The sequence below is a fragment of the Mesocricetus auratus genome, unplaced genomic scaffold (genome assembly GCF_017639785.1).
Source record: "Mesocricetus auratus isolate SY011 unplaced genomic scaffold, BCM_Maur_2.0 Super-Scaffold_100006, whole genome shotgun sequence".
NCBI classification, from domain to species: Eukaryota; Metazoa; Chordata; class Mammalia; order Rodentia; family Cricetidae; genus Mesocricetus; species Mesocricetus auratus.
Genome location: NW_024429190.1, coordinates 83,655,366 through 83,679,649, shown reverse-complemented (window position 1 = coordinate 83,679,649; position 24,284 = coordinate 83,655,366). Strand labels below are relative to the sequence as shown.

At 41.8% G+C, this 24,284-nt stretch overlaps 1 protein-coding gene across 1 annotated transcript in view; it reads right to left on the bottom strand.

Annotated features, from left to right (window-relative positions):
• The window catches only part of Synpr (synaptoporin), a 331,824-nt gene extending 317,031 nt beyond the window's left edge, over positions 1 to 14,793 (bottom strand). Inside the window, exons 1-2 of the mRNA XM_005076392.4 lie at positions 14,577 to 14,793; positions 14,388 to 14,453 (exon numbers count right to left, since the gene is read on the bottom strand). Of these exons, the coding sequence (XP_005076449.1) occupies positions 14,388 to 14,453; positions 14,577 to 14,594 (84 nt within the window). The 5' untranslated portion in view covers positions 14,595 to 14,793. The remainder of the gene's footprint in view (positions 1 to 14,387; positions 14,454 to 14,576) is intronic.
• Between the last annotated feature and the right edge of the window lie 9,491 nt (positions 14,794 to 24,284).

Below are 24,284 nucleotides of genomic sequence, written 5' to 3'. Positions count from 1 at the left end.
CCCTCTCCCTCTCCCTCTCCCTCTCCCTCTCCCTCTCCCTCTCCCTCTCCCTCTCCCTCTCCCTCTCCCTCTCCCTCTCCCTCTCCCTCTTCATCTCCTTCTCCCTCTCCCTCTCCCTCTTCATCTCCTTCTCCCTCTCCCTCTCCCTCTTCATCTCCCTCTCCATCTCCCTCTCCGTCTCCATATCTTCCCCCCCCCCCCGCCGTGTGTGTGCAGATGCATGGACCCATGCACACGTGGAGACCAGAGGAGGCCATTGCATTTTCTACTCTATCATTCTCTGCCTTATCCCTTGAAACAGGTCTGTCACCAAAGCTGTAATTGTTCTTTTGATCCTCTTTTCTTGGTACCTCAGAGTGCTTTGTGTTTTAGAATTTTATTTTAAGATCTGTATATGTGTTATATTTATGTTGTGGAATATCTGCGTAATGATGCAAAGATGCATTGCATTCTTTTGTGTTATATTTATTTAAATCTCTAAAGCTGTGTTACCTGTGTTTGCCTGTCTAAAACACCTGATTGATCCAATAAAGATCTGAACAGCCAATAGCAAAACAAGAGATGCAGGACTGGCAAGCAGAGAAAATAAATAGGAGAAGAAATCTGGAAGAAGAGATCAAGGAACAAGAAAAGGAGAAGAGGACATCAGGGTTAGCCACCCAGATATACAACCAACAAGCTACAGAGTAAGAAGTAAAGAAAAGATATACAGAAATAAAGAAAGATAAAAGCCCAGAGGTAAAAGGTACATGGGATAGTTTAAGTTAAGGAAATCTGGATAGAAACAAGCCAGGCTAAGGCTGGGCATTTATAAGAAAGAATACATCTCCTTTCCCTCCAGCAATGAAAATTGCCAGTGACTCCAGGGCTAGCGGTGGAATTGTGTGCCCAACCTGTCTTTACATGATGGGATTTTGTCTGGTTTGGGTTTGTAAGGGTTTTATGTATTCTGTGAGTTTGTATGTGCAGCCACCTTACTGTGTCTAGACAACATATCCTTGAATCCATCAACGGCCCCTGGCTTTTCACTCTTTCTGACCCATTTTCTGCAAGGATCAAAGAGCCCTGAGAGAGAGGGTGCAGTATACACTCTCCCTTTAAAGCCAAGCGTTCTTCTGTTTCTTATTCTCTGTCTCAGTTGTGGGTCTCCATGATAATCACCATCTATTGTAAACAGAAGCTGCTCTCAGACCAATGAGTTCAATGAAACACCCTTAGGAGTTGATTTAATACTGTGTTCTCTCCTAGAACCTATGACATATGTAGCCTTAAGTTCTTTCCTTGATAATGGTTCTGGGTATGAGTTTTAACTTAAGGAGCAGGTCTTAAAATAGAAAGTGCTTGGTTACTTCCATCATATTCCTGCCACAATTGTACCAGGGGTAATGTCTTGCCATTGTTGTAGCTCACAGAGTAGCTCAAAACCTTTTAATCACCATGAAGGCAAGCTATTAGGTAGGAACTATTCACGTCCATACTGGCTTGATTTCAGCATGTTCTGTGCTGTCGTTATCAATAACAACTCACCACCATGTTCTGGTGGACAACAAAGAACAATGACAATGTCCTGTAATGTTCAGAGTGCTGTGTGACCTAATTGTCCAACAACTTCAAAAGAAGTAAGGCATTTCTGACACAGGCATTTTTACTTTTTACCCTGTGGTATCGAGTTGGGGCATAGTTGCCCTGTTTGTCTCTTGAAAATCAATGTTGCATGTATCTTTTTATGTGGGGGGGTGGGTGTCCATGTGTGCATGTGTGTATGTGTGTGTGTGTGCACGCACACACACTTAGCTTATGTATACATATTTATGCTGGTGAATGCACCTCTGTGTTTGTGTGCAGAGGCCAAAGGAGTGCATCAGATGCCCTCTTTTGTTGGTCTCTGAGATGTTCCTTTGGAACAGTCTCTTATTGAGCATGTACCATTTGGCCAGCCTATCTTCAGTCAAGTCTTACAGTGGTCTTCTAAAAGCACATTGATTCAGTAATAACAGCTGATGAGTGACCAAGCAGGATCTTCAGCCAACTCTACATAACCTGTCTCTCTTGTGCATGCCATGCTGCCAAACATACCAAGTACATTGGAGCTTGCATATTTTTTTGCAGTTTATTTTTGTCAAGGCTGGCAGCCAGCAAGCCCGAATAATTCCCCCTGTCTCTACTCCCAGCCATAGTACTGTGGGTGCAGGCATGTACAAGACAAGACTATCCTTGACTTGTATGTTATGTGGGTGCTAGAATCAAAGCTCAGGTCCTCATGGTTACACAACCATTGGCCCATTTAATCAGAGTGCTTATATACTTTAAAATAAATTTCAAATATAACCACCCCACGAGTGATGTTGGTGATTTCATGAATAATTGTGCTTTTCTTTCAATAGCTTCATAAATCGAATTAAAAAATCTACCAGTGAAAGTTCTTGAATAAGCCTCATTTCCTAACTATGACAGATGAAAACACACCTTCCCTACTTTTTCACAGAACTGTGGTAGAAAATGAACATTAAAGTCAGTCAGTGGGGCATTGCCCAACAGGAAAAGTTCCCAGGGACCTGACCTCTGCCTCTGCTTGTTTTGATGCTTTTGTCTTTGTGTTTGGTAAGGCAGAAGATTAAATGAGTGCTAGACACGTGCATGTGTCAGCACTGAGCTGCATCCCTAGGCAAGCTTTAATTTCTAGGTTTAGGGACAGTTAGCATCAGTGAGCCCTAAATGGGAACTTTCATACACTTTTAGCCCATTTTACCCCACAATGTTGTATTCTAAAGGCACATTCCATTTTACAGTTCAAACACTGATAGAGTAGTTTGCTCAATGATTCTTGGCTGTTAGTTCAATCTTAATATATCTTTGATGGAGGTGAAAGTCCCTAAGACACTCAAGGCTCAGTGAATTAGTTTTGTCCATGAACATATCCAAGGTTGGTGGTTGAGCTAAAATCTGTATGGTTCCAAATCCACATATTTTCTTTTCTTTCTTTAGAGTCAGGGTCCCACCATGTATCAGTACGTGTCCTAGAATTCACTATATAGACCAGGCTGGCCTTGAACTGACAGATCCCCCTGTCTCTGACTTGTGAGTTCTGGAACTAAATGCATGTGCCACCACACATGATCTCTCAGCACATTCTAAATCATATTATAGTCTCTCCTTGGCCAGCTGTCTCCTTTTCCAGATATCCTGTCTCTGAGGGTCTCCATGTTACACCCTGATCATGGGCCAATACCTGGTAGTTTTCTAGAATCACTCTTCAATCCACCCCTTTTCCTTTGTGGCTCTGGCCCTCATCTCAGGAAAGATTCCAACATGCTAGTGATCTGTGTGTCAGGTACCAGCAAAAGGTGAAGTCATCGTAGAAAAGCAGAGCCAAGCCATCTAAAGTCCACCAGATGGGTGGATGAGCACTTCCTGTTAACACTACAGAGGAGTGTCTTCTTATCTGGCACACAAATCCTCCAAATAACAAACCTAAAGAATCATGGTTCTCACACACACAGGAAGCAGACAAAATTTACTCATTCCCCATCATCAGTGATGAAAGGCATTTGGCTTAAGTAATTTCTGAACATCCAAAGGAATTTAAGTGTTCTTAATCTTGCTAAGTATCTAGAGATTTCTTAAAATCCCCAGATGTCTTCCTGGGCATAGGTCCATAACGGATTACTGGATTTGAATTTCTTTAGAGTGGACTAGTGAATGAATATTCTATAAGATATATAAGGTAAATAAAGTTTTCTGAAGAAACAGGGATATTTTTGAGTAGTAAGAAAGTCCCTAAGAGGTTTTTTTGAGGGTACTTCGTATTTCAATTTTGTTTTATTTCTGGTTGCATTTGATAGTAGAAAGGAAACTGAAGTAAGAATAAGAAGAAAAGTTTAAATTCCTAAAGTCTTATATTTTATTATTAGATGATAAATACAGATAAATATATATATGCCTTTTCTATTATTGTTGTCAATGGGGGAAATCATGACACCCTAGATCGAGGGATGACCTCTGTCAATGGAGAGAATTCAGGAAGCTGATTCAGGATACAGAGTTTGTTGTCTGATTAGATTCACATACTTTATTATACTAGTTGTCTGCCTTTAGGCAAGTGATTTGGCCATTCCATTTATAAACACAGTTACTAATTAGTCCTCAGAATATAGTAAAAATCAAACAAACCATTAACAGCAATTTCAAAACTTCTCTTATCCACACATTAACATTAATGCTGCTTATGTATGACTTGTGGTCATCTCACCATGTACCTTTTTTTTTTTCATTGGGAAGAAAATACAAACGAACACGTATACACAAATCATAACTGACATAACAGCATAACATTGAGCAAAATGTTTATACAGAGCTAGAGGCCTGGAGAGAGCTAATTACAACTGTGAATGCAGCATACTCATTAACAAGTTCTCCCCAGGTTCAGTCCCACAGCTGCGGTACCAAAGAGAAAATGCTGGGGGTTCTGCTAAAATTTTACCCTTATAAACAAGCCAAAGATGTGATATTTATGACACCCATTTGATTGCAATTGACCAGTGAGGATTCCACAACTTTAAAAAATAAATTAAATTAAATTAAAATTAAAAAGGGCCAGAACTCCATCACATGGCTGATTCCAAACCCACATTTCTCCAAGCCTCAGGTAAATTTTGCTTATTAACTAATTCATTTTCTGTCATAAAACAGACAGCATTTGTCACATGGAGCAAGCCAATGACATTTCTATAAATTTTCTGTTTCCTAGGACATCAATGAACACACCACCCCCCCACACACACACACTTCACATACATACATACCACACATACAAACATACACACTCCACACACACTCCACACACAAACACAACACAATACACACATAAACACACATACTCCACACACACTCCACACACTTACACCACACACACCACACAATAATACATAAACACACATCTTCCACACACACCACACACACGTGCACACCACAAAGAAATACACAAACACCCCTCACCACACACAACAAAACAATATATACATAAACAAACATATACACGCATACCACACAAACACAACACAATATATAAACACACATACTCCACACATACAAAACAATACATACATAAACACACACACTCCACACCACACACATGCATGCATACTCCACACACAAATACAATACATATATAAACATACACATTCCATAAACACACACACACATGAAACACACACACACACACCACACCACATCACATCACTCCATACCACACACACATTCCCAATGCTCAGTCTGTTGCAAATCATCTATTTTTAATGATTTACTTTATTTTTACGTATACTGGTGTTTGCCTGCATATATGTCTGTGTGAAGGGTATCAAATTTTGGAGTTACACACAGCTGTGAGCTGCTATGAGAATGCTGGGAATTGAACCTGAGTGCTCTTAACCATTGAACTATCTCTCCAGCCCTGTAAATCAGCAATTTTTGCCACCTACATACAGACCCATCAGTGATCCCTTCATGCCCATAATTTTAAAGATTGTTCCTCCTACTGCTCCATTGGAAAGGATGGTGTAGAGGCTAATGGCTTGACTCTCATGACCCTTTAAAATCAAACCACAAGTGACAGAATAACAATGACATTTGGCCTGTGGGCAATGAATCTATACACTAATTTATTTGCTTAGGATATGGCCTGGGGTTGATAGTTGGGTTTAACTAAAAAAATGATCAGCTGGGACAACTGCATTCCATCTTCTGGGATGTCAGATGAGAATCCTGGTTAAAATGAGTAAGAAATAGACAGAAATGTGGACAGGGAAAGCATTTCCATGTATAAAATATTGCAATGGCAACCACTTTTCTATGGACTCTTGCTGCTTGGGTCACTGAAAGCTGAGCTATGAAGCCTGGCCTATTTAAGTTTTTACCTATTATTTTCGTAAGGGTTCTCTTCTGTTACTAGCTAGTAATATTGTCTATATCATAATATTGTCTATATCACTCAGTATATGTGAATTAATCCCTTTCCCAACTAAGACTAACAACTTAACATGTACTTCTAAGGAGTCTTCCCAATTCTTCACAACAGATTCCATGAAAGGGCCATGCTGTCTAGGACTCATTTATTCATCTTCCATTCTGCGTCTCTCTTGCCTCTTTCCCTTGCTCTTCCATCTAATATTGAGAGCCCCCAGGCCTGGGAGATATAGAGGGATTAGCAGATGTTCTTGGAGTGGACACTTCTGTGTACCAAGAGCTGCACTCCATCTTTAGAATGAGCAGATTACTATGCCAACAGTCTGCTTTGGCTGGAATGCAACCACAGCACTGAGGAGTATGGTCTAGACTCCCTTAAGAGGCCAGAATCACCCAGTAATGTCTCGCAGCCATGCTGACACCTAAATGAAAAATAATTCCTATCCAGTTGGGGTTGAGTAAGAAGAGAAATGGAGTGTTCCAAGCAAAAGAACGGACATGTGAGAAAGCCACCTTCTCAGCAAGAAACCATCACCAGGGCCTCCAAATGACTGAGAAGTGTGAAACATGTACAGAGCAGGAAATGGGCTTTGGATAGAGGCAGGGGAAGGGTGATCCTGTGTGCATGATTGTTTGGGTGATGAGTTAGTTTCAACTTTCTCTTTTGTGCGTTTCCTAATGTGTGCATATGCATGTGTATGTATGTGTCCATGAGCAGTGTGTGTATGCATATGGGAATCAGAGGACAGCCATGTATATTTGTTTGTTAAGCATCATTCACATTTATTTATTTTTTTATTTTTTATTTTTTATTTTTGAGACAGGGTCTACCCCTGACCCGAAACTCATCAAGTTAGGTAGGCTGATGTGATTGCAAAGCAAGCCCCAAGGCTCCTCCTCTCTCCAGCTCCTGTTGTTGGGATCATAAGTACATGCCACCATGCCCAGCTTTTGCCATGGTTTCTGGGTTCTCCAGCGCTTTGCTGACTGAGTCACCTCCCTAGTCAGATTTTCCCTCACTCTTGCAGTTTCTGAGGAGTCTGAGGCAGTGGCTAAAGGGTGGAGGATGTGTACGAAAGGACTCAGCCTTGTGGGGAGCACAGCTCAAGCTCCCATACTTCACCTTCAGTACCTCCGCCATCCAGCAGCCCTCTACTATTGGAGTCACCATCAAAAGCTCCCAACCTCCACTGCCAGGGCACTTACTGGCTCAGCATGGACTTTTACACACATGATTTCTTTTACAATTCCTGACACTGTGGGGAGGCAGGCGAGGGGTGTTCTCCCCAGTGTTCAGTTCTTGCTGGGAGGCTAAGCTAATCCAGTGAACTCCCAGGAGCACCCTCCTGTGGTTGACAGGTTCCAGAACAGAGAGGCAAGATGTAGGAAAAGGAAAGAGTGATCCAGGCCCTGGTGGTGGCAGCAGTCTTAGAGCCTGACTAACTAGCAGTCAGGGTGCTAGTTATTTATACAGAACTCAGTAAGCATCAATAGATTGATGCTGTTCCAAAATATAGACCATTGTTTTCAGGCATGTGTCTCACTTCCTAGTGCATATCTTTTAGTCATCATTGATAAACTGTGACAGAACAGAGTTATCTTTTTTTTTTTTAGTTTTTTTTTTATTTTAAATAGCTTGTTTTACATGTCAATCCCAGTTCCCTCTCCCTCCCCTCCTCCCGCACTCCCCTTCCACCCTCCCTCCCACCCTATTGCCACATACTTCCACATAGGGGATGTCTAGAGTCTATCATTTTACTCTTGGTAGGGTCAAGGCACTCCCCTAAGAGTCCCAGAGTTATCTTTTACATTCATTTTGCCTCAAGTTTAGTCATCACTGATAAACAGTTACCTCTTATAATCATTTTACTCATCAACCTCATAACCTGATTTTTAAGAATCTAGAGAAATATGATAACCTGTTCTAGGGATGGCAGTTCTTGTGGCTTCAAGGATGCTAGACAGAAAGGAAACCTCCAAACTAGCCTAGGCAGATTGCCAGGTTCTGAGCAGCATATTATTCACTCTTAATGGTCAGAGTGTAAATAGGCCCAAGAAAATTCCTCACGCCACAGATGCTACAACTATTATTCAACTTTTGACACAATTCAACGTTTTACATTTATATCTTTATAGAATTCTATAAATGCACGTCTAATCCTGGCATTCTGCTGTTTCTTGGTCACATGACACCACAGTAGTCCTGCATGAGTTAACTTTTCTGAAAAGGGAGGTCCCAGCATCTCATTCTTTTATCATCTTTCCACACCATTCTTTGCCCATCAGTGTTAGTCCCCGTGTAGGGCAGAGGTAGCTTCAGCTAATCTAACTTTGTTGCTGTACCTGGCACATAATCTCCTGAGTGTATGGTGGGAAGAGACTTGCAGTCTGATCTGTGGCCACCTCCTCTAGCCCACAGAATTTTGTTGACCTTTTTTAGTTTACTTTGCTTGGATTGTCTTGTTCCTGAGTAAGTACAGGGGCAGATTTTCCAAGAATGTCTCATAGCATCATAAAGAGAACTCTGACTTCTTTAAGTGCATCACAACCTCTAAGGCATGAGGAAGATGTTCAAGTAGATAAGGATGTCTCCCTAAAAGTGGGTGTGGGGTAGTATGTTCAGGACTGTCCTGGGGAAGCTTAGAAGCAGTACCCCTGGGAGAAGGCACAAATGATTCATAGGAAATTTCCCATCTGTCCGCTATCTTCAAATTGTTCAAATATGAAAAGTCTACCAAATATGCAACATGTATGTATCAAGACCAAAAGCGCCACAGTGGTCACCATATGACTCAGCTCTGCTGTATCTTTGTCCAGCAGCTGTGGTGGCCTTAATACTTGTGCTATTCCCATTTGATGTGGCTGCACCGGTAAACACGGATATGCACAAATGCAGCGGAAGTGAGATGCAGCCCACAAAAGATGAAGACACCAAGAAGGCCATGGTCCTGCACACATACATCTTACAGATCTAGAACTTTTAAAAACTAATAGATGGCTTTCTTTCTCACTTTACATCTGTGACAGGAAGAGATTTGAATCTTCTTGAGAGAAATTTTCCTCTCTTATTTTTCCCTGTTCTGATGGGTCCGTATGCCAGCTGCCTCAGAAAACTCAAAGAAGCCTTATGTGCTGACTTCTGGGGTGTTGCTCTCATCACGCATGTATCAATCCTTATTCCAACTGAATGCAATTTTGTCAGAGGCAAGAAGGTTATAATTAAATACACATTGGCTTAGCTTTAGATACACCAGCCCTTTAATGGAAGACTGCCACTCTGGATTTCGATGTTTTCTATTACAATCCCTCATCTTGCTTATATTGGGGGGAAAGGGGAGTTGCTTATGGTATGCAAAACAAAAGAATAACAATAAAAATGTGATTAGATTATTAACTTTATAATCAAATATTTTCATGGACATCATATGTGAAAAAAGTCATTTTAGCTAAAACTTGCTTGGTGAACTAATAATGAGCAGAAAATGAAGCCAAATATAAAAAACAATAGACATTTGTTGAGTTTTTCTCTAAAGTCAGACATTCCTTGACAATTACAGAAAAGGTCTCAAATATATACCTCGATGGAAGTGATAAATGACATGAAGTATGATAGTCTTGGTTTTTAAATCTTCTTTTAATCTTCTAGACTGGAGACACCGAGTGCCTGCTACATGGAAGGAAGAAGGCTGTAACATTTTAGACAGACACAATTCAGAGTGAGGTTGGCAAGCCTTGGCTTTAGCGTTTCCAGTGGCTTTGTTTTTGATGAGTTAGTTAGCAGTCCTGAGTCCCAAAGTGAAACAATGTCATAACAGACAACATGACACAAGAAATGTATCTTCATCCGAAGCTTATAGAGGAATGTGATTGCCAGCCTCTTCTCACTCATATAACATCACTGTATCACACACTGCTATAGAAACCAATTGGTTGCTACCAGTAGGAGTCATGCATGCTATCTTGATAGGCAGACTGGAAGCAGACAGAAGAGGGGTGCTTCTTGGAGAACATAACTTAGAATTTAGCTTCAGGAGTAGAGATTATATAAATGTGATAGTATGGTCACCTAAATAGACCACATGCATTTCTGGATTGGCTGGCCGCATCAGGGAGGTAGAGGGGCAGAAATAAAAGTTAGGATAGAAACGTGAAGGCCAGAACAGTGGAGATGTTATAGTAAAATTAGAGATGGATATCAGAGAATAAGGGTTATAAAAGTTGGGCAAGTTTCTTCTGCAAAGGGAGAATCTGGAACTGCACCATAATGCTAGAGGACTAGTCAAGCCACAAAGATTAGTGCTAGAGTATTCAGGCCACACAGCATCACCAGGGGGAATAGTCCTTCAGTATCCTTCCAACAATGCTGGGTTTGGAAGCATTATTGTGTCCTGACCAACAGGAACTTCACATGAATTCCATAGTGCAAACCCAGAGTTCATAAATAGCAGAAGAAAGAAATAATGCATTTGCACACATTGAGAGAGAGAAAAGGAGGCCTACTTGTAGTATTGAAGTAACAAAATAAGAAAAACCAGTAGAAGACAGGATGATATGTGCATAGCTTTTCAAAATATGAAAACAGGATAAATTGAGATATTTTATAACATTTCCAAAAAGAAGGTTAAGAGATTTACAGCACATAATTTCTCCCCAGGGAGTAAATAAAAGAGACTACCAGAGTCAGGTCTGTGTTTTGTATCTCTAGTTTTGAAGAGTCAGCAAAAGTCGTCTGATCTCCTTTAAGTAGAGATCAAGGATGGGCAAGTTTTCCCCAGGGACATTTGAAAGTGGTTAAGGCTTTCCACTCCATGCTTTTCTGAGCTATAAAGACTTTAAATTACTTTATCCACAAGCTCTGTGTAAGGAAAGAGCATATGAAGTATACCTTCCCCCTAAGGCTATCAGCCCAAAAGTAGAGGATGACTTTGACATCAACCAGTTAAATGGTCCATCCATAGATAAAGCACTTATAACTTGAGTTCCTAAGAGTCACTCACTTTTATAACTCTAAACAAGTGATATGTCTGCAATCTTGATTTTCATGACTTTCCTGCCCCACTCTCTAATACCGACTACCAAGTTACATCTTGTCAAGAAAACCACAATTTATAGTTCATTTGTATATAATGTTATGCTTCCCCTATGTGTTCATATATCGCGCGCGCGCACACACACACACACACACACACACACACACACACACCCCAGACCACACCACACACACTGTATTTTCTTTTTGTAAAGAGCATGTTGTGTAGAGCAGGTATCCTGCACTTCTGGTGAAGCACATCATTTGTATACTGATTAAGAGAATGAATATTGTTCTTCTCCATTTGAAGTTTATGAAATATCTTGAAAAGGAAGGAAAGATTGTTTTCTTTCTTTTCTATTTTTAAGGATTCTTTTGAAGCAGTATCTCACTGTGTATCCCAGGCTTATTCTCCTGCCTTAGCTTCCTTAATAATTGTATCAATGAGGATTACAGGCCTCAACCTCCATATAAATGACTGTCCTTAACTGATTGTCTTTAATTGTAGTATACTGCATCATTTACACAAATTATATACCTTTAAGTATTTTTCTACATGAATTTATTCATGGTTTCCATTCTTTCCCACTGTAAATGATGTTGCAATAGATACCATTGAACATATTATTGTGGTTTAGATGTGTCTATATCTTCCAATATTTACATGTCAAAACATAATCCGAAAAATGGCAGTGTTAGACGGGACATGAGTCACTCACAAGGATAGAACCCTCATGAACAGCATTAGTGCCCTTACAAAGGGCAGATAAGGACAGGGAGAAGGTGCCATCTGTGAACCAAAGAGTGAGCCCTTGCCAGACACAGAATCTGTCAGCCTTCGATCGAAACTTACAGCCTCTGAGAAAGAAATCTCTGATGCAACAGCTATCCAATTTAGGGCAATTTATTATAGAAACCTAAGTGGACTATGGAACATGTATATCTATGTGGACTTTTATTTCTGTGATATAAATGCTGAAAAGGATTATAGTTTAAATACTGGAGACTCAGCCTCAAAGCCACTTCTTATCACTTTGTCAACTTCTACAGAAACAGAGAAACTGGGATATTTTAAGTGCTTTATCATCACCAGTGGAGCTTTTCAGATCACTCACTGTTACCAAGTGTTCTGAGTGGGGCTAGTGAAAGACACAGAGCCAAGACAAATCTTATTGTTCTAGGAGGCAGCACATCCACTGATGTTACTGTCATCATCTGAACATACATGCACACACACACACGCACAAGTGTTTCAGAGAGGCTCCATGTGCCACAGCTCATACACAGGCTCTTCTTTTGCCCAGGACTGTAATCTCTCACTTTCAAGAAAAAAACAACCTGTAGTAAAAAGAAATGCACTGTGATGCTTCTTGTGAATAAATGAATAATAGTAACAAAAGCCCAGGGACGGAGTGAATCAATCACTCAGTTTGGGAAGCAGAAATGGGGAAGCATGAGACACACTTTATTGGAGAGCTAGCATTTTAGCTGAGAAAAATATAGACAAACATCTTCCCTAGGCCTGGAATATGAGAAGTTAAATGTCAGTTTTCACAGAGGTTAAATAACAGTTCCTTTGCATTCTGAAGACACAGTGTACCCCTGAGTGATGTTTTGTCAGCATCTGAGAGTTACCTAAGGGTGTTTGTTCAGAGTGACAGCTGATGGACAGCTTCCTCGTGTCCTGATTCAGTGTCCAAAAAACTGTGATATAAACGAACTCTCAGACTGACCAGGCTTTGAAATTTATCACAGAGATCTTGTGAGTGGAGGCAAAAGTCAGTTCAAGAATGAACAGCCATGTGGGATAGTTCTGGGTTATATCAGAAATGATGCCAGGTTTCTGAACTTTGGGGTCATATTAGTTGGCAGCTGAAGGACTATTTTGATTTTTTTAAGAGGCCACTCCTTCACAAGAAGTGCTGGCTGAATGGCTAAGTAGTGAAAGCAAGGAGGAGGTAAAGAAACACAACTAAAAGGTCCTTCAACCGTGAGAATTGCATAGCTTGTTGGACTTGGGAACTAAACAAAACCAAATAAACTACTTCAACAAAACAACATTAAGGCTGGCAGAATCTCTCATAGATAAAAGTTCTTGCCACCAAACTTGACAATCTGAGTTTGATCTCAGAAATTTATGTAAGTGGAATGAGAGAACTAACCCTCATATTGTCTTCTGATCTCTGCGTGTGCACCATGGCCTTGGTGTACACACACACACACACACACACACACACACACACACACACACACACACACACTATAAAAGGAAAACATAGTGTCAGAATAGCCAACTGAAAGTCAGTAGCTGAGCCTTCTTAAAGAACTTTCTTGAAGAGGTTAAATTGCTCATCTAATCAGGCTTTGTTGTTTAGATCAATGCACAGGGCAAGTGTGATTACCGAAACTATGATGTAAACATGCGTCACACTCATGTAGTCAAATCCGGACACAAGCTTTGTCTCTGCCTGTGAAGCACAGAGCAGGCTCTTACATAATTTCCCAGCTAGTCCGTGTTAGCGCCCGTGATTAATGCCACATGACGGGCTTTGAACTTTCCGTTCAGACGGCTTCTCTAGCCTTGCCGACCTGCTAGCAAGAAGAAATGTGTGACCCACAGACTTCACTCCTGATAACTATCATTCCAGGCCAAAACATTGCCATTGCTCCCCGAGGCCTCGTGAGGAACCATTTCTGTGCCTTGCTTCTGTCTACAGACAAATAATTGTAGGACTCGAGGTGGGTCTTTAAAACAGAAACAAACCAGAGGAACAACATAACTTCCCACAGCCCAACCCTGCGAGACAGCTGATCAAGGATGCATCTGCGAAAAGCCAGAAGGGTCCAAGAGAAGTAGCCACAGCAGAGAAACGATACTGAGGAAGTCCGCGCTCTGCTACCCTCTGTCTGAACCTCCTGGAGTCCCCCCCCCCCCCCGCCCAGCTAGAGCTTCAAGCAGAGCAGTCATCTCAGAGCTGTGAGGTCCAGAACAGAGGCTGTCCCAGTGCTGACCAACTTTTCCAGGCTTCCACAAGTCCTCCTAGCTCTCCATCAGCGTTCCTGGGCAACTACCTTGCCTAGCCTCAGGCTCACAGTGGGCCAGAGCTCTCTGGAGGCTTCTTCATCTCCTTCCCAACTCCCCCCACCACTCCACTACCCCCAACAGCCCCTGCTGGCCAGTATGTTTCCAAGGGAGGTAGGTGATTCTAGTTCCTGCACAAATGCATTCCCCCTGGAATCCCAGTGTGACCTCGATCCTACCTAGCAGCCCCGCAAAGGCACCTCGGGAGCAGGCATCATTGAAGGAGGCTGGACCTCAGACTGTGAATAGACCAGGGCAGAGGGTGCCCTAATTGACCTGGTTCCACCTGGCAGCTGCTGCTTCCGAGCTACTCACCAACTCCAGGGCTCTCAGGAAGGCAAGCGGTTCCTTCAATGCTCGAAAGGTACCCGCCGAGGCCAGCTACGGATGAATACGACAAGGGAGAGAAAGAAAAAAAAATATGAGCGGAGGGCTGCGGACACCTGTCCAGGTGTCTGGGTCCCAGGCTTTACCCAACCAGACGCTTGCCCTGTTTAGTTCTACCTGGCTCACAGGGTCCATGGCTCGCCCTTGACACGTCTTCTCCTGCACCAGATACCTTCAGGGATGAAGTTCGTCTGACCTACCGTCCCTAGGGTCAGAAGCCGCTTCAAGCCGTGAGCAGCTGACCCGGGTCACGAGCAGGGACCGCCGGCTGCGGGTGCCCGCTCACCGAGGCTCCGCTGCTCTGTGCGCTCCTGGAGCTAGCACCGCCACGGGAGGCAATCGGAGCTGGAGATGGGTGGGCGGGGCAGAGTGGGCAAGGGAGCAGCAACAGGGGAGGGGAGAAAGCCAAGCCGTCTGGGGCCAGGCTGTCATTGGCCAGCTGCATGCTCCACGGGGGCGGGGAGTCCGGGTGGGCTAGGCACAAACCGCTCACATTGGTCCAGGCCCAGCGCGCGCTGATCTGGGCTCCGGGGAAACTTTAGGGCTGTTGGCTGGCAACAGTAGGCAAATGTCCTCAGCAAGAAGGTTGTCCGCTGCAAGGGGCTGGCTTCTGGTAAGAAAAGAACACCCACTGTCAGGAGAGACAAGCATTCACTCTGGTGATTTCTGTATGACAAAGAAACCATCGGTCACCCAAAGCCTACATGGAAAGGCTTCCGATTTCGTACCCTACGTCCAGCGTCTAGACAGTACGCTGCTTCTTCCCCTCCAGGAAGCAGGCATCGGGGAGGACACTGGTGTGTACTGGTGTATACACGGGTGAGAGAGAGGGAAGTTTGGAGAAAAAAAAAGAGAAGTGTGTGTGTGTGTGTGTGTGTGTGTGTATGTGTGTGTGTGTGTGTTGATGGGGGCATAGCGTGGCAGAAATTGGAATCCCTTGAATTTGACTATAGCACCCAGGTACCAGGCAGGTAGGTGATCTTCTTGGCCATGTATGAGGTCCATAGCAAATTCGCCCTGTTTTTTTAATTATTATTATTACTTTAATTTTAAATAGCTGGCTTCACGTGTCAATCCCAGTTCCCTCTCCCTCCCCTCCCCTCCTCCCGCACCCCCTACCCCCAGCCTCCCACCCTGTCCCCACTTCCTTCCACATAAGGGATATCTAGAGTCTTTCATTTCATCCAGGGCAGGCTCCAGGCACTCCCCCTAAGAGTCCAGGCTGAGAGAGCATCCCTCTTTGTGTTATGGACACACGAAGTCCGTTTGTATGCCAGAGATAAACACTGATCTACTGCCCAGGGCCCCATAGGTTGCCCAGGCCTCCTCACTGACTCTCACACTCAGAGGGTCTGGATCAGTCCCATGCTAGCCTCCCAGCTGTCGGTCTGGGGTCCAAGAGCTCTCCCTTGTTCAGATCAGCTGTGTCTGCTGGTTTTGCCAGCCCATTCTTTGCCAATTTGCTCATCGCTCCTCTCTCTCTGTCACTGGGTTCCATGGGTTCAGTTCAGTGTTTAACTGTGGGTATTTGCCTCTGCTTCCATCAGCCACTGGATGAAGTTTCTAGGATGGCATATAGTGTAGACATCAAGTTCAGTATCAGGAATGGGCATTTAAGGTGGTTTCTCCACTATTGCTTAGCTTGCCAGATGGTGTCATCCCTTTAGATCACTAGAGGTCTCACTGGTGCCAGATCTGTCTTCTAACCTATGACTCCCTCTTTTATGGTATTTCTCATCCTGTTCTCCCCCTATTCTACCTCCCACTCAACCTTCCTGTTCCCCCATGACCTACTCTCTCTTCCTCTTCTCCCCCTGTCTTCTTCCCAGCTCCCAATCCCCGCCTACCCCTTGCCGTGTCCCCAATCTGTTCAGAAGATCTTGCCTCATTCCTCTTCTCTGGGGTACCATGCATATCTCTTAGGCTCTTTCCTGTTTCCCAGACTCTCTGTCAGTGGAAGTGCAGACTGGTACTATCCTGATCCATGTCTGAAATCCATGTATGAGTAAGTACATACCATGTTTGTGTTTTTGTGACTGGGTTACCTCACTCAGGATGGTTTCTTCTAGTGCCATCCATTTACCTGCTAATTTCAGGATCCCATTGTTTTTTTCTGCTGAGTAGTACTCCATTGTGTAAATGTACCACATTTTCTCTGCTCACTCTTCAGTTGAGGGGCATCTAGGTTGCTTCCAGGTTCTGGCTATTACAAATAATGCTGCAATGAACATAGTGGAGTAAAATTATACAATGGAAAAAAGAAAGCATCTTCAACAAATGGTGCTGCCATAACTGGGTATTGGCATGCAGAAGACTGCAGATAGATCCATGTCTATCGCCTTGTACAAAACTTAAGTCCAAGTGGATCAAAGACCTCAACATAAATTCGCCCTGTTTTAAAAGTAGAAAACAGGTGTAATTAGAACCAGCACATGAAGGACGTAAAGGACATTTAACTTAAAGGACATTTCAAGACTATACTGTCTCTTTTAATTACATGCCAATTCCATAAATGAACCTCTCCCAAATAATGATAAATAAACATTTCCACCTCAACCAGTGCCAAACTTGGCTTGAATTTAATGAGAAGTAGCTCACCTCCACCCACTAATGGGTCAACCTTGCTGAATATAGTAAACAGCAAAAACTTAGTTCTGTCGATCAAAAAAACACCTTGCTATGTTTGACAGACGTCATTTCACTAAATATTCTCAAATACGCATGGGTTAATAGTATAATTCTCAGTCAGGAGATGAGGAAACTGGAGCTGAGGGGAAGTGACTTGCTCAGTGTTGTTTAGCTTGCAGGCAATTAGCCAGAGTTGGATTAAAAACAAACTCTCAGAAAATAGAGAGGGAGAAGACAGGAAAGAAGAAGTGTGCAAACCCATCACCCTTTACAGGCCTGTCTTTCCCTTTGGACTGGATTCTACCTATGAAGTGGTCTCCCAGCAACACAGAGAGTCCATCTGTTTACTACAAAGATTTGCCAAAAAGGCTTGCACTGTGTGGAAATATGTGAGGGTGTATTTAATATTTAGGAGTGGGGAAAATAAATATAGAAAGAAGAGTTTGCAATCTATAAGAAGAGACAGCAGTCCAAAATTGGGTAAGAAAGGCAAGTTTTAGGAGAGAACCCTGGAACCCTGTCTATGGATTTTATGAAAGAAAAACAGATAGCGATTGTAAGAATGGGAGCCCCAACAGGCCAGCTGCGCCATCTGCAGACTCAGCTTTGTTCCTACTGTTCTTCCTACATGCAGATAGCCTCTAAAACAATTGTTTAAAAAAGAAGCCTTTATGCAACTACAGGGTATGTGGGAGAGGCGAAACATAATCAAGTATTTAGTACTTAGTGTCCTGAATTGTGTGTTTATAAACACTTGAGTGAATCTGTTTCTTTTCATCTACGAAATAGAACAAAACAATACTGGATATTGACTGTAGCTAGGTGCTATGAGGCCTCTAGTAGCTTTTTGCAGATAACCTGCCTAACGTAGTGGCTCATACTTGCATTGTCGCAATAACTGAATCTTTCCAAAAGCCATCATGAACACGCAAAGGTCCAGACTGTAGTGTTCACCATCACTCTTAAAGTGCCCCTTCCTTTTTGATGTGACTTCCAGAGACAATGTGTATTTCTAAGGATAAGTTTTAGGGAGATGTTTGGGGAAATTTATATAATCTGCCCTCTGGATTATTTCCTAACACTAAATGATGATGAATATAATTTCTTCATAGAGATTGAGCTACAGCCCAGTGGTAGAGCATTTGCTTGGCATGTGCAAGGGCCTGGCTTCAGTCCCTAGATTACCAAAAGCAGGGTGGAGGAGGAGACTTCTATAGAGGCACTGTTGACAGCCTGGGTTCCCACACCTTGTGAAGGTGAGGCTGAATAAGAAGTGCTTTGGGGACGCTAAAGAACTGAGACATTAAGGGTTTTACTGCTATTGTTGTTACAATTAACCTTAGCTTATTAAAAAGATTTCACACCATCAAGTAGGGAAACCAAGATTAGACAGTTTGAGGTCAGTTTGACCTCATTGTCTCTTCATTCTAAAACATCATCTTTGCTCTTCACATTATTGTCAGTGAACTTAATGGGTATAGCGTCTGTTCTATGATGGTCATTGTTCTGATAGTATCAGTTGAGTTTCTGCTGCACTCAGAGGCTTGCACTGTTTCCTGTACTTCATTTAAGCCATGTTCCAGGCTGCTTTCCTTCTCTATGGATTGAATACCAAGCCCTAGATCACTTGCATTAGTTCATCTAGACAGGGAAAGACTTATATACTGCATCGCCCATTTGCAGATCATTTGAGCTCAGAACCTGGCACTAATGTATCTATTCCCTCAGTTCTCTCGTCACACTCAACACTTCTCCTAGCTAACGTGGTGACATCGTCATGTGACACTGGCAGATGAGAATGGAACAGCTTAGATAACAATGGCACATTGTCACAGGTTGCTTTTCACATTCCGCAGATGTATATGTCCCCAACAGCTGCATCACCAAAATAAACAAAAATTGTGAGCTCCGTATCACATTTGCAATGCTAAATATTTTGTAGGCTTTGGGGTTAGAACCTCTGTATTCAGACCTGGGAATAACTCCAGTTTCCTTCCAAATAGGTTGGGAAAGAAGGAAAGGTGGCATAAATACTGCCATCATTTTATTTCTGGTGACTTAAGATGATCCCTTCTCTTTTGGCCCACCATAGTAAAACCTAGATTCCATGTTATTCTAACAAACATGCTTCATTGGCTCAATTGCTGGGTTGACTTTGATGGAGCATAAGCAATCTATTTAAGTGCTCTGTGTTGACTATGAAACTCAAGTAGTTTGCTAATCTCTTTGGCTTTAGGATGTCGACTCATAACTTTTACCCAGCAAGGCCATCCATCTGCCTTACTTCAGGGGAGCTTATTTTCTATAGAAGAGATTCTTGCTCTATTGACATGTTTTATTTTTATGTCCGGGACGGGGTGGGGGTATCATCTAGAGAGTTAAGACCAAGGATTATTCCCAGCAGCCTTCTGAGAAGAGAACTTACCTCCATAGCAGTGAATCATATGGAAAATATCAGTGGCTCCAAGGCACAGCAGCCTTAGCTTGTTCATTCCGAAGTAAAAGGTGGGAGCCTGTTGTGTTTTGGCATGTTTGAATTCTACCTTCCCAAAGCCCTAACTTTTAAACTCAGTATTTTCTAAAGATGAAAGTGCCAAGTCAAATAATAAAAACAACCATTTCAAGCCAGGCGTTGGTGGTGCATGCCTTTAATCCCAGCACTTGGGAGGCAGAGGCAGGTGAAACTCTGTGAGTTCCAGGCCAGCCTGGTCTACAGAGTGAGTGCCAGGACAGGCTGCAAAGCAATACAGAGAAACCCTGTCTCAAAAACCAAACCAAACCAAAACAAAACAAAACAAAACAACCATTTCAGTATCAAAGAAGACTAATATAAATCAAAACTACAAAAAATCGTTATAAACAAGTGTAAATATATGAATAATGTATGTACACAAAATATTCTTGTATATTAAGTAACCAATAAATAGGCAATGATAGAAGAAAACTGTACAAAACAAACTAGCACATTACAGTAGATAGACATATTACTCAGACAAATTGATTACTTTTGGACCAGTATCCTTGGATTTCACCTTCCTGCTCCTCCTGTAAAGAAGAAAAAATATTTTAAGTTTATCTGTGGCAATAATACTAAAGGAAACTGTACTCATGGGTTATGAAATCTAAAATATGACAAAGAAGTTATGAGTGGAAGCCTGTCAAAACACTAAATACTGCACTCTGTGATCCTGTGGCAACGTGAACTTCCCACAGTCTTCCTAAGGTCTGAGTAAGTGAGTAGGGCAGTGTATGTCAGAGTGCTTATTTGTTTGCTTGGTTTGTAAAAGACTCTAACCTTACAATAAGTGAAGCACTCGCTTTCAAACATCCAACAAAACTGTATTTTTTTTTGTTTTTGTCTTACGTGGATGCACTAAAACACAAAGGAATATGTTTAAAATTTCTTCACAAGATAAGGCCTCACAAAATAAGCCTCCTACTGCAAGTCTCTCTGCAGATATTTAATTTTAACTAATCAGTGCTAACTGTACTTAGTAATGGGTTATATAAGTACATTTTCCATACGCGTGTGCAGTGTCTTTAGAGACTATTTCCCTTCATACCACCTATCTCCCCTCCTCCTGCTCCCTGCTGGCAGTGTTCCTTACCCTCCTGCTTTCAAGTCCCCTCCTGTTAGCATTCTTATTGCCCTGTTTATTGAAACTTTGATGGAGATTATGTTGAATCTATAGATTGTTTTTGGTATTAAAGCCTTTCTTGTGAGAATAATTCTTCTAATCCACGTCATGGAAGACTTCATATCCTCTAGTGTCTTCAGTTTATTTCTTCAGTGCTGTAGCTTTTCATTATAAAGCTTTTTTCATCCCTGGTGTAGGTTTTATTCCAAGATAATCTTGCCAGGGGCAATAGAGAATGGGATCGTTTGTCTGATTTCTTTCTCAGTATATGCATTATTGTATATAGGAAAGCTACTGACTTTTGTGTGCTAATTTTTTTGTTGTTTTTGTTTTGTTTTGTTTTTAGAGACAGGGTTTCTCTGTGGCTTTGGAGGCTGTCCTGCAACTAGTTCTTGTAGACCAGGGTGGTCTCAAACTCATAGAGATCCACCTACCTCTGCCTCCCGAGTGCTGAGATTACAGGCATGTGCCTCCACCACCTAGCATTGTATTAATTTTTTTATCCTACCACTTTGCTAAAGGTATTTATCAGTTCTAAGTTTCTGGTGGAGTCTTTATGTCACTTATATGTAGAATTATATCACGTGTACCTAAGGAAACTGTGACTTCTTGGCTTATTTTGTATCATTTCTTTCTCTCACCTTCTTGCTTAGATTTCAAGATGTAGTGAGTACTCTTTCCTAGTGTAAATATTCTGAGTTTTTCCCATTTACTATAGCATAGACTACAGTTTTGCCATTTATAGCTTTTATTGTTTTGCTACCTGTTCCTTCTACTTCTATATTCTTTGGGGCCTTTATTGTGAACAGTTGTTGCATAGTATTAGAATATATATATATATATATCGGGAAAACACGTGATCTCTGCTATTGAGTCCATTTGTATAATACATTACATTTATTGTTTTGTGCATCCTTGTTGCCTCTGAGTCAAGATGTAGGACAATCAACTCCATCCCCAGGTCTTCTGGCATGCTGCCATCCTCCCTACCATGATGATAATGAACTGAAACTCTGATATTGTCAACAAGCCACCTAAATTAACTGTTTTCATTTATGAGGTGCTGTGGCCATGGTGTCTCTTCACAGCAATAAAAACCTAACTGTGTATGGCATGGAATTTTCTTTGTAGACCAGGTTGGCCTTAAACTCACAGAGATATGTCTGCCTCTGTCTCCTGAATGCTGATATTAGAGGTGTGCCACCATTCCTAGTTTTTGTTATTTAATTTTTATTTTATTATTATGAATGTTTTACCTGCATGGATGTCTGGGTACCATGTGTGTTCAGTGGCAGTAGAGTCCAGAAGAGGGAACTTGATTTTGTGGAACTGGAGTTACAGTCAGTTATGGGCTGCCATATGGATGCTGGGACTTGATTATTTGTTTGTTTGGTATTGAGTCAGATTTCTATGGGTAGTCCTGTGTTGTCCTGAAACTCACTCTGCAGTCCAGGCTCTTCCAAAACTCAGAGATCTACTTGCCCATGCCTCTTGAGTGCAGGGATTAAAGACCAGTACCAGGACTGCCTGACTGAGTTCTGGGACTTGAACGAGGTCCCCTGGAAGAGCATCGAGTGCTCTTAACCACTGAGCCATCTATCCAGACACAAATGTTTATGTATATGTATTTTAGTGTGTGTGTGGAGGGGGTAGTGTACACATGTGAAGACAGAACAGTACATTGGGTCTCCTGGAGTTGCAGTTACACACAACTGAGAACTGCTCATTATGAGCACTGGGGATTGAGCACTGGTTTTCCACAAGTACCCCTAACCCTGAGTCATCTCATCCACCCTCTGGGTTTTTAAGCAGGCAGTTTTACCTATAAACTTTACTCTTAGGAAGGTTTTTAGTGTACCACAGGTGTGGATATATTCTATTTTCATTTTCATTCAACTTTAGAAATTTGAAGTTTCCCTTGTGATAATCACTAATTATCCAATAGTGTGTTATATAGTCTCCATGAATTTGTATAAGTTCTACAGTTTCTCTTGTTATTTATTTTTTGTTTTGTTTCATTGTGGTCATATAGAATACACTAAATTATTTTAATTTTCCTTATTTTATATTCTATAAGATCTCTTTTAGAGAAAGTTCCATGGGATTATGAAAAGAATATGTATTCTGCAGTGTTTAGATGGAACACTTTGAGCTATTTGATATATCCATTTGATCTATGGTTTTATTTGACTCATATATTTCTGTTTCTATTTTGTTGGCATGACTTTTCTGTTGGTGAAAAGTCAGATATTAATGAGTTTGGGTTAAGCTATGTCTTTACTTTCAGTTTTGTTTCATAAAATTGGGTGCACTAGTGTTTGGTATGTATATGCTTAGAATTATAATAGGCACTTAGTTAATACTCAGAACCAAATACATATACATATGGCCAATATGAACTCACATCGCAAAATGCCTATTTCTGCACTTTAAACCAAAGAGAGCTATGTACAATTTGACAACTTCAATACATGCAAACTAGACACCAAGCTATTATTAGACTATTTTCCATCGACCTCAGGGCATTGTAGAAGCAACTGAAATCATAGTAACAATCTGGCAATGCGATAAGTAGGTACTGGGCAGAAGGCAAGTGTCTCCACAGACATCACTTCATTCTGTTTTCAACCTTAAAGCATGTGTTACTGTCACCCCCACAGTGCAATCATGAAAATCCAGACTCAGAAAAGTTAAAACCTTAGCTAAGGTCTTATGGAAAGTAAACGGCAGAGTCAGTGTTTTCTTCCTTCCCTGCAGCTTTCTAAGAAAAGAATAATGTGCAGCTTCCATCGCAGACTTGAATACATCTCAAGCTGTTGGCAAAAATATGTTTCTTGCTAGGATATAAGCAAAAATCTCTTGGGAGGAATGGAAGAAGGATAGACAGCATATTCTCCTAGAATGAGTATTGCACGAACATTCGAGAACTCAGAAAAAGTCCTCCTCCTTCTCAAAGATGGGCACATTTCTGTCTTTTACCACTTGCTGTTTTCCTGAGCACTCCTCACTTTGGTATTCTGAGCCCTCTGGGAGTTCACACAGCTCTGAGTTCCTGCCACTTTTCCTCCAGGTTCTTTCTCAGGAAGAGGTCAGCACATGAGACAAGTGACACAAGGTCAGGCTCAGATTCATTCAATTCACTGCACCTGACTCTTCCAGTTCTCCTTGGGTGCAGGGAGGGGCTGTTATTTTTATTCTTTAATTAGCTTACAAAGCAATGTGTTTCATTACAGCATTCTCATACATAATTTGCTGTTGTTGGACTTGTCCACCCTCTTGTCCTTCATGCCCCCGTCACCCCCATACCCTTCCATCTCCAGTGACACTCTTCGTGTTTTCAGGCCACATATTTACTATTTCCCCATCCTCAAAACCTCATTTCCCTTCCAGTAGTCCCCCTTTTAGTTTCCCATAGCCCTACTCATGTCTGCATCTGCATGCATTTATTGTAGTGAAAAGCTGGAGTTCACATATGAAAGAGAACATGCCGGGTTGTATGACACATGTAAGTCATGCCATCTTCATTCAGCTTTCTTCTCCATAGAAAATGATGTTTTTG